Below are 16,406 nucleotides of genomic sequence, written 5' to 3'. Positions count from 1 at the left end.
CAGACTTCCAGTGAGTGGGAGGATTATTCAGAATAACACTGATGTCAAATTCAGAAAATTAAGTAAACGAAACTGTACCTAAATGAAATAAATAATTACGTAGACCAAATTGGCATTTGATACAATGTGTATGAAAGACTAGGACTATAGTTTAGCCGGTAGGGTGGTGGTTAAAAATCTTTCTGGGCCAATTAAAATGGTGGCTTTACAAATCTGCCACCACCTCCAAAACTAAGAGAAACTAAAAGCTATCCTTTATTTATGAGAGATGAGATGGAACAACAAACAGGAACCAATCGCCAACCAACCTTTTGTTCTTCTGCAATACTAATCAGCCCACCTTGATGATCAAGCCACTGTACTTTTGTTTCCATTCAGTCAAGAAGAACCTGAAAATTTTAGCCTCTTCTCCACTTTTATCAGTTTTGAGTATTAATTTTCTAGGAGCATCAATAGCAGAGATTAATTAGCAGCTTCCCAATGCTGCTGCTCTATCTGGAATACAGTCATTCACATTCATATATCCTTCATTCCCTCAAAATCTTCTAACCTGAGTTCCCTTATTGTTCTTCAGACTTCAGAGTAGATATATGTACCGACTAGAAGCTAGAGGTCAGTTCATCCACTTTCTGCAGTAAAATGATCACGTAAAAAAAGGGAAAAAAAAAAGCACAGGCAACATTGTTAGACACATACAATCAAGTCTTGCAGAAATTGAGAGTAAATGGTGAAAAGAGGAGAAAAAGATTGATGCTATGACCCTCCATCCCTAGGAATAGAATAAAGTCACTGCACAACATTCTCCACTTTCTATTTTAAATAAGAACACCTGCTTTATTCCTGATCATTTCTTAATATAAAAGAAATGTTTTAGAATTTTGAAACCAAGAGCTCCAGACCTTATGATTGTTGATCGACAACAAATGATTCCCAAATTCTTGCTCATTTAATTACATCTACAGGGTCCCACTACTACATGCACCAACTAAAACATTGTAACGAGAACAAAAACCAGCAAATCACTTTACTTTCTAAAAAATAAATGAATAAATAAAAATAAAAAAATGATGAAAAAGGTATTAAGAATCCATTCGTAGCCACAAAGGGTTAATAAAAGGCTAAAAACAGAGAAAGTAGTAGAAAAGTGGTGGCAGACCTGTAGATTACAGTCAAGTGTAGAATGCCTGATCCTCTTCTCTTGTATCACTTTCTGGCGGCTTTCATAAAAATCAAAGTCATCCAATATGGATGTATTGGGTACATAATTTTTCAGAATACTCAGTATCTCAATACCCCGATGGAATTTCACCTGTAAATACAGAGTCATACATGTAAGCTTTAACTGGATTAGGTTGCACAAACATAAACTTGACTACCAATCAGTTGTGCACACCTCCTGAGTGTCTCTACTATTGGTTACAGGTTTGTTCTCATTATTCTCAAGTATAATATGTCGTAGTTGTTGGTTTGGAACATCTTTTATGATATGCCACTTGACTGGGAAATAACCATTCCACTTATCCTGTTGCCAGAAATTCATGTTCTTATTAAAATCAACCCCACCAGTCATTTCAGCTACTCCACAGAACTGACCACTTGCATTTACCTGAACCATACAACAATTGCCCCCCCCCCCCCAAAAAAAAAAAAAAAAAAAAAAAAAGGCAGCATTAATCACTGATTCTGGAAGATAAAAAGCAATCATGAATTAAAAAAAATGGTAGATAAACTATAAAGCATACCGAAAAGAAAAGGAATACAGGACACTTGTTGCCTTTCTCTGACACCCTTTTTTGTGCATCTTTATATGCAGTATCAAGCCTCTTATTCCCATTAGGTGTACTAGCCCAAACATTGTACTTGATGCTTTTATGGATATCATCTTCACTGTAAGATTTAATGACAAAGAAAAATGCATGATCATATCTGGTTGCAAAGTCAGGGAGGTTATATTGATCCTTCCTTATTGGAGAGGTTATGCTGTCTAAGTTTCCATTCCCATCAGTACCCAGAGATCCAGTAGCATTACCTTTCCCGGTACCATGGTTTTCATTGAGTATATTAATATCAGTTGCACCAGTAACCTTACTTCTTGTTTTCCAATTTTCATTTCCATCCCATTTCTTTGCATTTGATTTTGAATCGATTGGGTTGTTTGGATAGACTTGATTATAGACTGGAAATTTTGTAAGAGCAAAGTAACCTTTAGGAGGTACATCAGACTGGATTTTTGAACCATATTGTGAGGCCTGAAATGTTGTTGAATGAATCAGCATAATTTCTTGAGGGAAGGAGACAATTGCACACAAGCACAAAAATGGACAATACCTTGTTGAATGATTTTAGCTTATTGTTGTGACCTGATGAGACATCCAATGAAGGACTGTTTAAGTCTGAATGTGTAAAAGATTTAGACAGTGGAGGAAGGGTGTGGCTTGGTGCAGAAAAACTAGGTTTAGAGGCTGGAGTTTCTAAAACTCCATTATTGCCATTTCCAGAAGCAACATCTCCGACAAGAAGAGATGGATCCCAGAGGTACGGTGATGGTACGAAGTTCCCATGAGGTAGAAAATTCAGGCCATATCCAGAGGAAGCAATGGGTGGTTGAAACATAGGGCTTGGCGGATACACCTGCTGACCAAAATACTGTCCATCAGCACCAATGCTAGTTATGGGTAAATATGTTGTGTAAGGATCATAGCCAGGATAAAACCCTGAAATCAAATAGGAAAATGATCCATTATCGGCTTGCATGACCTGAATGAAAAAGAAAAGGTGAGTAAGTTTAATTTTCCATGGAAGGAAAGAAAAGGCTCTTGGACAGGTAACAAGCTTACTGGTATGCTTAGTTATCAGTTATCACAACCAGCAACTTCAGCAAAAGTTTGCGTGAGATTTAAACTACTTAGAGAAAAAGAGACTCAATTGTACTTGTGGATGCTACAAGATGTGACTCAATGGATACCTCAGACAATAACGCTATCATCAGTCAGCATAAGGATCTTGTCTTCATGTGGCTAGTTCTACATTCTACTAAACATAGTCTAATTACAGGGTGTACAAAATTCAATCTAAAGGGATTAACAATTTGATTCAAATGGTTCGACATAAGAAATTCATGGTAATCCATACATAAATAATTACGATAAAGCGAGCTTAGAGCCACAAATCAACCATAAAGAAGGTGCCCTTTTAGAGCACAGCCGGTAAAGTCTCTTTGATTTGGGATAGAATTCAGCTTTCACAGCTGTAAGGGGTTTTGGGGAGCATTGGGCCATTGGACCAAGAATCAGAGAGTGAAATTAATGCAGGTAAATCATGAAAGAAGGATCATATGGTAAAAAAAAGATGTATTAATTAAAAATTTAAGAAAGTAATAAAGAACGTTACAGGGTATTGAAGTAGCATTCCATTCCCAGCAATGTAGTATTGTTGATTATCCATATCTCCAAGAAGGGAAGCATCAAAACCTGAGAGAATTCTACTGTAAGCGCTATGAAATCATAATCAAGCACCCATAAAGAAGGACGATGAGGAGGTGTATGTGAGATGGTGGAGCAGAAACCTGGAGAGTACAATCCATAAGAAGCAGTGGGATTTGGATGGATGGAGGTTTGATGGGCATGGGTTTGTTTGAGATTGAGAGGAGGTGTTGTATCTTTAGCAGAAGGTGATGAGATGGAGGATGCTGTGTCAGAGGGGCTTCCATCCACGGAACCACCACCCTGCAACATTCTCATAACATGCAAATCCAACTTGTTAGTTTATGATACTAATAGAGAAAATATGACAGAAAGAAATTGGACAACCAAGTACAGAGAGGGAGAGTTAGCACCTGATGATGATGAAGTTGCATTGAAGAAGCTTCATCCACCACTGCTGGATTTCCCTTCATCATTTCTCCTCCTTTCTGTTCTTGTTGTTGAAACTGAAGGGCAGCCATATATCGCCAACAAGATTTTATGCTTATATTTATTTGGCTCGGAAAATCAAGAAATCAACAGCTCTTTCTGTCTGTATGCAGTTATATATGTATATATATATACATATATGAATGGATGTACAGATATATAAATTTTTCTGTATGTATATATATTCTAAGTATATGACGATGTACGCATATAACCCTAAATCAACAGGCAATGATCTTGTGATTATGAAGCAGATGCACAAGAGAGAGCCAGAGACAGAGAGAAGAAAGAAACAAATAAACAAGGAAGAAGAACAGTACGAAGAAGAATACAAAAGAAAAACAAGTGCATCTTCTTTTTCTTTTTCCTTTTATTTTAATTTCTAATGAGAGTGAAAGCAACGGTGGTGAGGCTTCCACGTCCCATGACAGTTTATTATGTTCGCGAGACTGACTGCATCCGATTGTGGCCCCCACCACCCTAGCTTCTCAATACCTTCCAACTCTTTCTCATAGTCTTTTCCTTTGTTTTTGCTAATTATTAATATAACTTCATCTTTTGACTAATTTACAAAAGGGTATATTTTATATTGACTCGTGGTAGTTGCGGATTTAATCTTTCAAATTTTAAAACGATAACTAGTGTTTTTTTTTTTTTTAAATTTTTTTTTTAATAAAAAATATGAATGATATAAGTTCAAAAAGTATTAATGAAACAACGAAGTAGGAAGATAATAAAAAATGTGAATGATATAAGTTCAAAGAGCATTAATGAAACAATGAAGTAGAAAGATAATGATATATAAATTTTTTTGAAATATAAAAGGATGCTAATGATATTTTTGAAATAAAAACACAAATTATATTTTTTTGAAAAAAAAATCAAATTATATTTGAGCAAAATTTTAGAGTTTTTTAAGAAGAGTTTTTATATGCTCCTTGGTTATTAATATTTTTTTTTTTATATATTTAAATTTTAGCTTTTGGTATATTTTTTCATCCTTAAATTATTTTTTCTTTAATTTTTAGCAGTTTTAAAGCAAACAACTTATTTATTACAGTAAGAATAATAAAATTACAAAATCAAACAATCTGATATGATTTTGACATTGTTAAATTAATTAAATGCACTTTAAGTGACAATACTACTAAAATGTAAATGAAAAATAATTTAAAGATCAATGTGCAAAAAATACGTTAGTTTAAAAATGAAAGCGTGTAACTATAAAATAATTAAAGGAATAATATAGCTAACAACCCCTAAAAGATTTGATGATATTTGCCTATGTGAGTGGTGAATGATATTAGACTTTCATCATCATCATCTTTCCACATGTCTTATATATTATCGCATGCATGCATGCATCATGCTTCTCTCCGTGTTTTTATCATTATTATTATTATTGGATGGGTGACTAACATAATGATGAGATGATGGGGTTTATTTCAGGAAAAAAAAGAGAAAAATGATGGGGGTCCAGAGACTGAGAAGGAAGCATTTTTGGATTACCTTTTGATTCTTTCACAAACAAATACATAATTCCAATAATACTGGTAGAAAGTCAACTCAATGTTGTACCGCAATGAAAAATATGTAACCCACGGTGGTGGGCAGCTAAATTTTGGTGATCGTAATTAGGAAATGGACATTTCAACTGAAAGAAGCCATAAAAGAGGGACAGACCCAGAAGCATCAAGAAGTGGAAATATAGTAACGAAATTTATATAAAATATTAGAAATCTATCAAAATCCAGGTTTTCTTAGCGGGTAAGAAATTGTGGCCATTCATCCTTCTTAGAATGCCATGATCATTGGGATTTTGGCATTTTCCAACACCCTAATTTTCTATACCATTTTTTTTATTCCAATTATCGGGACAGCGTGAGTTGCCACGTTCATGTACAACATGCTTTGAACGTGTACACCTCCATTGACACTGAGTTGTTCATTTCAATTTGGATAATATTCTTATTATATTTCCTCCGAAATCTTTAACACAATATGTGTAATTAAGTGTCTACTCAACTCTTTCGTTCTCTGATTAAACCCGGCCTATTTATATATATATATATATATATATATATATACATATATAGAGACCGGCTACAATAAGAACCGGCCGTATACAATATATCAGGACAAAAAATATGCTAAAATTGAGAGCTTTGGATTTGCTCATCTGTCACGAACGGACCAGATTAAAGCTCCCTTGTGGATTTGTCTCCTCCTCTTTTTCTTTCTTCTTCTTTCTTCTCACATAACTGTGATTTTTCTTCTTCTTTCCACATACCCACAAGTTCAAATCTGATCTCCTCTCTCTCTCTTTCTCTCTCTCTCTTTTTACCTCTCGCACTCTATTCTCTTACCCATCCAAAGAAATCTGCCTAGATCTCCTCTCTCTCTCTCTCTCTTTACCTCTCGCACTCTATTCTCTTACCCATCCAAAGAAAGAAAAATATATATAGATACTCAGATTATTTTATAAAAAAAAATAAAATAAAATAAAAATAAAAAGAAGAAGAAGAAGAAATCAAGATTTTTTGGACTAGAACTTCTATTTGGATACAGATTTTACTTTATGGTTTGTGTTTGGATATAAATTTGGTTTTAAGGTTTCGGGTTAAAGGTGAAGAAGAAAGGAGATGGAAAGATTGTTATGGATTAATAAGTTGCAGAAGAAGAAAATTAAGGAGTTTCCAATTTTTATATTTTTTTACCATCTAATGGCTGGAAGGGAAGGAAAGTGTGGGCAAGAGAAGAGGAGAAGGGAAGAAAAACCAGCGAATGGGAAGGGAAGCTTTGGGCAAAATCCACACGTGAGGAGGTTTTAATCTAGCCCGTTCATGACAGATGAGCAAATCCAAGGATTCTCCTCATATATAGCATACAGCCGATCCTTATTGTAGCCGGTATATATATATATATATATAAATTGTATTATTCAAGATTTTTATGTCCCAGCGTTACCGGGACAACACCTTTTAGATACAGGCATGCGAACAGGCGTTCTATAAGATAAATTCTAGACAAAATGTTTTAGATAAATAAATTTTCTATAATCGAGAGATTAAATATATATGTATACATATATATATATATATATGCTATGATGGGATAAATCACCTATTATGTCATGGGTAACTTTAGTTAATGGGCCAATATATATATAGTCATTTTAATATTAAATATATTTTTTAAATTTCAATTTTTAAATAGGATAAAAATTTATAAATCAAATCTCATAAAAAAACCAAGATGACATCATGATAGGAGAATTTATATATATATATATATTATCGGTCTCCATTATAAATCCCTAATGATTTTTTGTCTAGAATATTAGTAAAAATGAAGTTTTTTTGATAAACCATTGTCAATATGTCTCTCATTAATGACAGTTTTAGTTAAAACCCTTGTCTTTATTGGTATACTGAATAACAAATCATCTAGGATTCTCATACGGGAGACTAACTCATATATATATATATATATATAATTTTGATGTAAAATGTATGTACGGGTACACATTTTATAGAAAAAATTATGTATATCTCTATATATAAAACTATCTATCATGAATTATTTTCCAGTTTATCCTAAGAGATATATGATATAGACAATAAAAATAAAGCTCAAATTAACTAATTTATTTGGTTTTATATGTTAATCCTTAAAATTTTTTGTTTTTAATTTTTCAATATAGTAAAGTGAATCTTTCATAAGAAATATTAAAAAAATATGACAAAATGTGGATTCCATTTTTAGTAACCACGTTGGAATGTCCTCTAGAATAAGCTAAGAGGATAGTTTATAAGAGAACATACATACATTTATATATATATATATATATATATATCGCTCTCAATCCAATCAAAGTAAGGATAGAATGCTAATTAATCAGAGTAAATTAATCATTTACATTTTATTGTTATTTATTTATACTGTATCGTGCTTTTATAGAATTAATATATCCTTATAAGATAATATTGACATATATAGAATTATACTCAAATTAATGATTTTAGTATCAAACCTTTCACATCAAAAGCTAATAATGAGTATCTCTAATTACATTGCATTTTGGTAATCCCAATGCCAAAATATGACATAGGAGCACATTTTGCCTTTTTTTTATTTTTATTTTTTTAAATGAAATTCTTGGTGCCAAATTCAACACTAAATTTGTAATAAACAAATTTTGGCAGGGAACTCCACTGTAACAAAGTTTCTGGAGTTGATCACAATTTAATACTTAAATTATTATAATGTTGTTTTCTAATTGATAAAAGTGGATCCTTTCACCATTTAATAATATTTATAATTGTGCAATACTATTTATTTAGCATGTTTATTGGAATGTTAATGCCAAAGGTTCTGTTCTTTCCCATCTCCAATAGATAACTTTAGCAAGAGTTGGTTCACGGAAAGATTTGTAATCCTTTTGAAATACAAACATGGGAATAGTTGACATTTGCCATTAATGAAATCATGTCAATGCCAATTTTAAAGATAGTAATGTCAAAATGGATGTACTAATAGAGATGCTTTAATGTTTAAAATTCAATTATTGACTAAATATGAATTTAACAACGTACTAAAATCATATTTAAGTGAAATGAGCTTTATAGGAAGTTAAATAATCATAAATAAATTTTTATAACTTTGACCTTTAAACACAATTAAAAAATTGAAAAAGAAAAACAATAATAGAAAAACTATCAGATTGGCCTACTAGGAGCTTGATTATATATATATATATAGTAGTTCTATGGTACGAACCTTCCGCATGTGAACCACATCCAAAACCGATACTTTTTAAAAAGAAACGTCTGTTTTGCTGTGTACACATACACATAAAGCCGATGCTTTTTTTAAAAAAAAAAAGTCGGTTTTTGATGCATCTGCATACGAACGATCCACACCGTAGAATATCCCTATATATATATATATATGCATGCTATATATTACAATATGGATGTGCCTAGTGGTAGGTGGGGTTATTAATCCAATGGAATATCCTTGTAATCTTTCAAATATACATACTTCTTACACTATCAACAGCATTGAGGTGCGTTTTAAATTGAGAATAAATGGGCTAACCATTTAGCTAAAGCCTATGAATTACATGTATCGGATATGTACAAGTAATTCCACACATCCAATTGTTTTAGATATTCAAGTCCACTTATCTTCAAGTTTTAAATTTGAGGATATTATTACTTGAACCATATTAAATATATATAATTATTAGGCCATTGGCATATTTGCCTCTTGATCAAGTTGAACATGTTTTTGCACTTTAGCTCCTGAGCTTGTTTATCTTTTGGCATTTTGGTATCTGAACTCAATTTCTACTTGCAAAAGTGGTTTTTAAACTGATTTTTGCTTGCATAAATGATCCTTAAATTGATTTTTTTTTTTTGACACTTTAAAGACAAAATTTTAATCAAAATTCGACTTTTGCTCGCCGCTGGCGCACCTCTCCTAACTATTGCCCATTTATTCCGGACCAAAAAAAAAAAAAAAAAAAGACTAAAATGCCAAAACATATTCTCGTAAAAGAGGAGACAAGCCAATTACCCATGATTATATATATAGTATGGTTAAAATCAAAATGACCTGATCGTTTTCAAATTCAAAAAGTAATAAAAAATAGGTTTAATGATATAATAAAATCATATTTAGAAAAATAAAATTTATTGGTTTAATAAATATAATTTTGAATCTCAGCTCTTTAAACATTTAATATGAATTTGATTGTAAATATAATTAGGTTTATACTAGGTTGACATAATAATTTTTGTATCAAATCTTCCATTATTACTTTTTAAATTACATAAAAACTAAAATTTAAAATTTGATTATTGGTCAAATACAATTTTAATAACGTGTTAAAATTTTGTTTAGATAAAATAAATTTTATAGGATCCAAATGATTATAAATTTTTTTTAAATTTTTTTATTCCAACCTTTAAGATGGTCAAACAATTAGAAAATTCCGATAATACAACCACAAAGTAGGCCTCCTATAAACAATGGAGCCCAACATAAGGATTGGTTTTCCCTGGTACTGATAATCAAGTGCTAAAAAAATATCTTCACCTAAAAAGGCAAAAAAGTACCCAAAAAACACAAACATGATAAAGTCAAAAGGGCAGCCAAAGGGTTCATTGTACAAAACAAATCTTACAATGCAATTTTCTTCTTCTATTTTTTTTTTTTTTTAGTAAATTGTGGAAAAGGATTTTATTTAATTTAGAACGTGGAAATTCCCATCAAAAGTTCTTACGAACTGAGCTATTCCAAAAGGAAAACCGATCATCAGCATGCAGGCTGAATGTTATGATCATTAGGAAAATTAAGTTCATCAATAAAACACAATTGCGTTTGCATGCTTGCAATAATTTCCCAAATGCTTTGTACTTTCAAATATAACGGCCCAAGACCCTCTTCCCTTGTTTCATAACTAAGTCTTGTTCGATGTCAATCATGGATTAATCTTGCTCTTGCTCCTCCTTTCTGTTTAATAGTGGCTAAGCCGCTTTACTAAAATTCCCTTGTAAGCTCTAGTTTTTTTAATCATTATAATTTAGAGTTCATCTTTCTATTTCTGCCTAAAAGTAGACTTCAAAATTGTTTTTGCTTGACAAAACAATGTGTAAACAATGTTTTTTGGCTAAAATAAATAAAGGTTGGAGTGAGATGAGGTACCCCTGCTACCCAATCTGGCTTTCGTTGCAGATCTTTTGGCCAAACCTGTCTATTAGATGATGGTGAGACATGCACCTTGACCCTCTTAGTCAAAGTACAAATTTCTTACTAACCCAACTACTAGCACTGAGGGTACGAGTATGGGTTAGTAGGAAGAAGATCAGTTCAAACTCTTCCTTCTGTTATACTAAACCTGTTTTCTTCTTCTTCTTCTTTCTTTATTTATTATTTTTTTATTTTTTTTATTTTTTCCAATCGATCATGAGTTGGAAATCGTTCATCTTGTTTAGATATTTGCTCCTCGGAAATATTTAAGGGAATTTCCAAGTTTTTTTATACACCATTGGAAAAATAAATGGAGTAAAATAAAGAAATAAAATAAAAACAGAGGCATCCAAGTAAAAGCCAAGGGCGTTATTCATTTTGTCTAATTCAACAGGATGCTGCATCACTTTCACAAGGGTTATTACAACAGACCCTAGAAGTTGTTTCCCTTGTGTGGAATTTGCTGACTACTAGCACAAGCTTGCAGAGCGAAAATTTGCAGAAAGAAAAGGAGAAATGACTCCCATAAACATTCTACCATTGTCCTCCCCTGCTCTCACAATTCAATAAATCTGTGATTAACCATGAACGCCCATAAGCCCAGCATTGGATCATGGTGCGATCAACTTTCCTTTGAAATGGGGCAACCAAAATTTTAGAATAAGTTGTTATTTAGATTTCTTTTGATCAGAGACCCTGGACCCCATAATCTTACATACAGGCTCGTCTTTTGACTGAATAAGCTTTAAAGCTGGATGAACCTTGAGATCTCCCATTACCAACTTTTGCCCAACATCCAACTCACTCAGATCCACATCTATATATGGAGGGATGATATCAGCAGGACAAAGGAACTTCACAGTTCTCTTAATCGTATTTAAATAAGAACCTGTCAGAAATCAGATTAATCACTGAACACAAGAAGACATATAAAACTAATCAATTGTGCAATGCCGATTGCCAAGAGATTGAAACAGTAACCATGACGTAACAGTAACCACCTTCAAAAGGAAGCTTCTAGTAACTCAATATCATAAAGTGATCATTCATCAAAGTCAACAGTAGAACTTTGAAAATTAAAAATAGGCCACAAGTAGGTTCAAGCCTTCTCATGAGCTTAAATAACTACTTAACCTCATCTATCAGTCGAGACCAACCTTCATATCAATTACACATTACCATATATGCAAGATTAGGTCATTCAACAAAGTTTTATCCTTTCACCATGCATAGCATGTTTATTACTAGCAATCTAAGCCTCAAAAATGACTAGAAAATGTAGTTGTTGTGACAATCAATTCCTTGAGAAACCTTTTATGCTGTGGGATATGTCATTAAGGAAATTGGTAACATCTTTTTCTGATTCAGTTAGAAACAGAAATGATAATGTAGAACTCGAGGGAAGAAATTTAACAATAATGGATTAGAATTGGAGAGTTACACTGAAAATCCCACAATAAAGATAAAAAAGTTATCTTTATTTTTAAAAGTAAAATATGCAGGTAGATTACACTTTTGATCCCTGAAATACGAACTAAATTCACTTTTGTTCCCTAAAATATGAACAAAACTCATTGGTCCCTACTTTCTAATTTTCTCAATCAAATTCCTCCAATTTGCTAAAGTGAGGTAATGCCAATCCTTATCCACCAGAATAAACTTTTTTCCACATTGACATATGCTGGTTTGACACAAAATACAATTTCAAATACTAATGCATGTAAGCACAAAATTGGGTTTAATTAGAAACAGTATTTGTTTAAATTTTGAAAGAAAGAACTAAAGGGGAAGGGTGAGAAACTCACACATACAACACATGCGATCTTATGCTTGGCATTTGATATCCTCATCCACATTTAACATGTGATAGCAGTATTTACATGCAAAATCAATATATCATGCCTTCTTTCTTTTTAACTCAAAATTTTTGGACGAGAGAGAGAGAGAGAGAGAGAGAGAGAATTGAATGAGAAAATGTAGAATTAACATTCATTTCCAAAATGGAATAATCGTATGCTCCAAGTCCACTTGTCTAAAATTTTCCATCCAAGACTGGATATGAAAATTAGTCAACCTATCATCTGATATGAAAAGGATTAAGAAGTGCTCTTTCATGACAAAACAATATACTAAAATGTTTTTGGCTCCAAACCTTATAAATATACATATCATTTATGGTTATTACTTCTTGAACTTCTAACTGCCTATGGTTCAATTTAATTCAGTTTTAGACTTCAAGTTGCTGACACACAATCTTAGTGTACTTATGCAACCTTGGCTGTTTCAGACTTTCAGTGATAAAAACTGCAGTTACATGCAAATATGGCTCGAGTTAAGCCCACAACATGCTCAATTAAAAAAATTAATTCCAATTCGATCTCAAAGTCATAAGTTCAGCTTCTGAACCAAATTGTGATTTCATTTCATGATTAATTGTATCCAAGAAACAAAGGTTTCCAATGTAGAATCTAAAATCCTAGGTTAACGACTATTAATAATCTCAAACCTTCCCAAACTCAAATCCTCCAACAATAAGAGAGCTCTAAGTACTGCTCAACACGTAATATGGGGGTGATTGTACAACTATGCAATGAACTTACAACGAAGGGAGAAAATGAAAGCTAAATCAATTCATAAAGTGGAAAGATGCAGTGTCAAAATAAAGCTATAAGTCAAAAGTAATTGCTTGAATCATTAACAAGAGCATGGATTTGATCTAGTTATAGTATAAAAGCATATTCGGATTAACAAAAACAAATTCCAATGTAGACTGACCTTTCCTAAGTCCAGGGGAAACATCTTCTCCTCGAAATAGAAGAGGGACTTCGACTTTCAACAAAGCATTCGAAGGCGCCCTTATGAAGGTAACATTAAGGGGGGCATCCGTGCCTGCGTGCAGATGAATCTGGCAGAATTTGTACGAAGACAGACAAGCATCATATAAAAATTTCGCACACGATTCATTCATATTGTCTAAGAATGCTTTTAGAAAAGTTAAGTTATCATACACAGAGAGCGGAATAAGCAAAGCAAACAGACCATTCCTCATTAGCAACAACCAAATCCCCATATTCAATAAATATCTATGCACAAATATATATGTATACATAACAATATGATTTAATGTGAGAAATTCTACATGCAGAAACTACCAGACAAAAGGGAAAAAGGAAATAACTCATCAAAAAATACTCATTACTTGTCAAAATTTTTTCCTACTTTCTATTATTATTATTTCACTTTCCACAAACACTTGGCATACGTATACCTGGCGTGGCAAGACGCGAACTTTCTCAAGGATGTCAGCTTCGGAATCAAAGTTGGAGCGAACCTCAATCTGAAAAAGCCTAGAGAGGAAGAAAGAGCGACCAAGATGATTGACGAGCTTCCGGATCTGATTGGCACGTACAGAGATGAGGCGCTTGTTGCCGCCGTGCTGGCCGTCTTCCTGCTCGAAGATGATGCTGGGCACCCGGCCGGCCCTGCGCTCTTTGATGGAGGTGTTGGTGCCCGAAATCGCCCGTGGAATGGCGAGAATGGTCTCGTCGTACTTTGGGTCTGGCCGGGGGAACCCTTCCAGGTTACTCAGTAATTGGGGTTCCGCTGCCTCTGCCTGCGCCTGCACAACTGCTGCGGCTTGCGAATACGATCGGATTTGGATAATGGCTTTGCCCAGCAGTGTGCGGCTCTGTAACATTGTTTGTTTGTGTAGTGGGAAAGCCAAACCGAAAAATGAATGAAAGAAAGGAAAAAGATAGGGGTTTAGGAGGGTTTTTGTTTTTGATTTGCAAATTTGCTCCAAACCAAAATTACCATACTGATTTCTGAACAGAAGGCGACGACGCCCGCAAAAAGGCGCAACACCAACATCTTACTTTGCTAGTCTCACGTGAGATGCATGTGCATTGGTTAGTAAATTCTTTCATTTTACATTTATTATATTATTATTTTTTATTTTTAATTCTGCAAATCATCCCTTAACATTTTAATTTTGTTTCTTTTATTTTCTTTTAATCTCATCAACCTAACAACAATGAAATAACTTTGTTAATGTTGGCCTTTGATTTTTTTTTTTTTTCATTTTTCCATTAGCTCTAAAAATAAATAACTTTTCTATTTTTGTGTTGTTCATTATCTTGCTAAGTGGAAAATTTGCTTGGTTGGAGTCCATTTTGTTGCTGATTAAAACTTTTTCCTGACGTTTTCTTTTGGAGTCTAAACGAGGATTGCTACATGAACTAAGATTTCTGACCAAAACCTTTTAATAAATCATCTTAGATTTTGAATAATGATATATCCAAAAAGTGTACAAGGAATAAGAAATTATATTGACTAGATACTTAGCAGCTAATCAAGATTGGCCTTTACAATAGTTCGATGTTAAAAATGCTTTTCTAAATAGGGATTTAGAAGAAAAAATATACATGGATTTTCGATCAGGAAGTAAACATGGAACCTCAAATAATGGTAAAGTTTGTAACTTGAAAAAATCTTTATATGGGTTAAAACAATCTCCAAGATTATGGTTTGGGAGATTTTCAAAGATAATAAAGGCGTTTTGTTATAAATAGAGTATTTCATATCATAATTTATTATAAAATATAATGTCGAAAATGTATCAGCTTTAATTATATATGTAGATGATATAGTTTTGACAGGTGATTATCCAGATAAAATGAAGGCATTACAAAAATAATTGGCAACCATATTTGAAAAGAAAGATCTTGATCAATTAAAATACTTCTTAGGAATTGAAGTTGCAAGATCAAAACATGAATTTCCTTGTCACAAAGGATATATGTTTTAGATTGAAACTATAATGTAGGATTGTAAACTAGTAGAGACTCCCATGGAGATGAGAATATCCAAATCAAGCTCCTATAAATAAGAATTATTATTAGCGTTTAGTTGGAAAACTAATACACTTATCATACACAAGGCCAAATATAGTTATGCAATCAGTATTATAAGCCAATTCATGCATGCGCTAAGTGATACTCATATGAATGTTGTGTATCGAATCCTAAAACATTTGCAGAATGCTCTAGGAAAAGGTTTGTTATTTTCCAAGAGTAATTTTCTAGATATTGTAGGATATACAAATTCTGAATGGGCAAGAAATAAAACTGACAAACAGTTCACATTCGGATACTTTACATTCATAAGAGGAAACTTAGTCACCTGAAGAAGTAAAAAGCAAAAGGTTGTAATAAGATCCAGCACAAAATTAGAGTTTCGAGGCATGGCTCCTGGTGTATATGAATTATTTTGGATGAAGAATATTTTGAAAGATTTGGGATTTAAATAATGAAAGCTTATAGATTTGCATTGTGATAATAAGGTTAACTTCATCAATGAGAATCTGGATTGGAAAATTATTCAATTTTCATTTGTTAAATCAGAAGACCAATTAATTAACAGATGTACTTACAAAAGTTTTTTTGGAAAAGATGTTTAGTGTCTCAAATGATAAGTTGGGCATGATATATATCTATACTCTACCTTGAAAGGGAGTGTCAGCGTAAGGTATCAATATTAATTATTTGTAAATAATTGTTTAATAGTTATATATCATTGTGATGTACGTTATATATCATTGTGATGCACAGCATTTATAATTGCAATACATTACCTTGATAATAAGTTACAAAAAGGAATTATGATCAAATACCTAAAATACCTAAAACAAATGTTAATCATTAGAATGCTTTGTGATGATGATGATGATGAAAATAACAA

At 32.7% G+C, this 16,406-nt stretch overlaps 2 protein-coding genes across 3 annotated transcripts; both read right to left on the bottom strand.

Moving 5' to 3' along the window:
• Positions 1 to 73: 73 nt before the first annotated feature.
• Positions 74 to 4,395, bottom strand: LOC107424500 (YTH domain-containing protein ECT2). Of its 2 annotated transcripts, none has more exons than XM_048470104.2 (8): positions 3,836 to 4,395; positions 3,566 to 3,725; positions 3,391 to 3,470; positions 2,329 to 2,631; positions 1,743 to 2,249; positions 1,394 to 1,606; positions 1,157 to 1,309; positions 74 to 629 (listed from the first exon to the last, which is right to left on the bottom strand). In XM_048470104.2, the coding sequence occupies exons 1-8, from the start codon at positions 3,941 to 3,943 to the stop codon at positions 600 to 602; spliced, it is 1,554 nt and encodes a 517-aa protein (XP_048326061.2). In that variant the 5' UTR covers positions 3,944 to 4,395; the 3' UTR covers positions 74 to 599. The 2 variants fall into 2 exon arrangements, with proteins under 2 accessions (XP_048326061.2, XP_048326060.2); XM_048470103.2 differs by having other exon boundaries at positions 2,329 to 2,757; positions 3,836 to 4,394.
• Positions 4,396 to 11,015: 6,620 nt separating this feature from the next.
• LOC107424350 (uncharacterized) lies at positions 11,016 to 14,504 on the bottom strand. The gene is made up of 3 exons (XM_016034138.4): positions 13,936 to 14,504; positions 13,443 to 13,572; positions 11,016 to 11,556 (listed from the first exon to the last, which is right to left on the bottom strand). The coding sequence occupies exons 1-3, from the start codon at positions 14,362 to 14,364 to the stop codon at positions 11,336 to 11,338; spliced, it is 780 nt and encodes a 259-aa protein (XP_015889624.1). The 5' UTR covers positions 14,365 to 14,504; the 3' UTR covers positions 11,016 to 11,335.
• Between the last annotated feature and the right edge of the window lie 1,902 nt (positions 14,505 to 16,406).

Source organism: Ziziphus jujuba, chromosome 8 (assembly GCF_031755915.1).
Source record: "Ziziphus jujuba cultivar Dongzao chromosome 8, ASM3175591v1".
In the NCBI taxonomy this organism is placed as follows: Eukaryota; Viridiplantae; Streptophyta; class Magnoliopsida; order Rosales; family Rhamnaceae; genus Ziziphus; species Ziziphus jujuba.
This window is presented reverse-complemented; position numbering and strand designations above follow the sequence as displayed.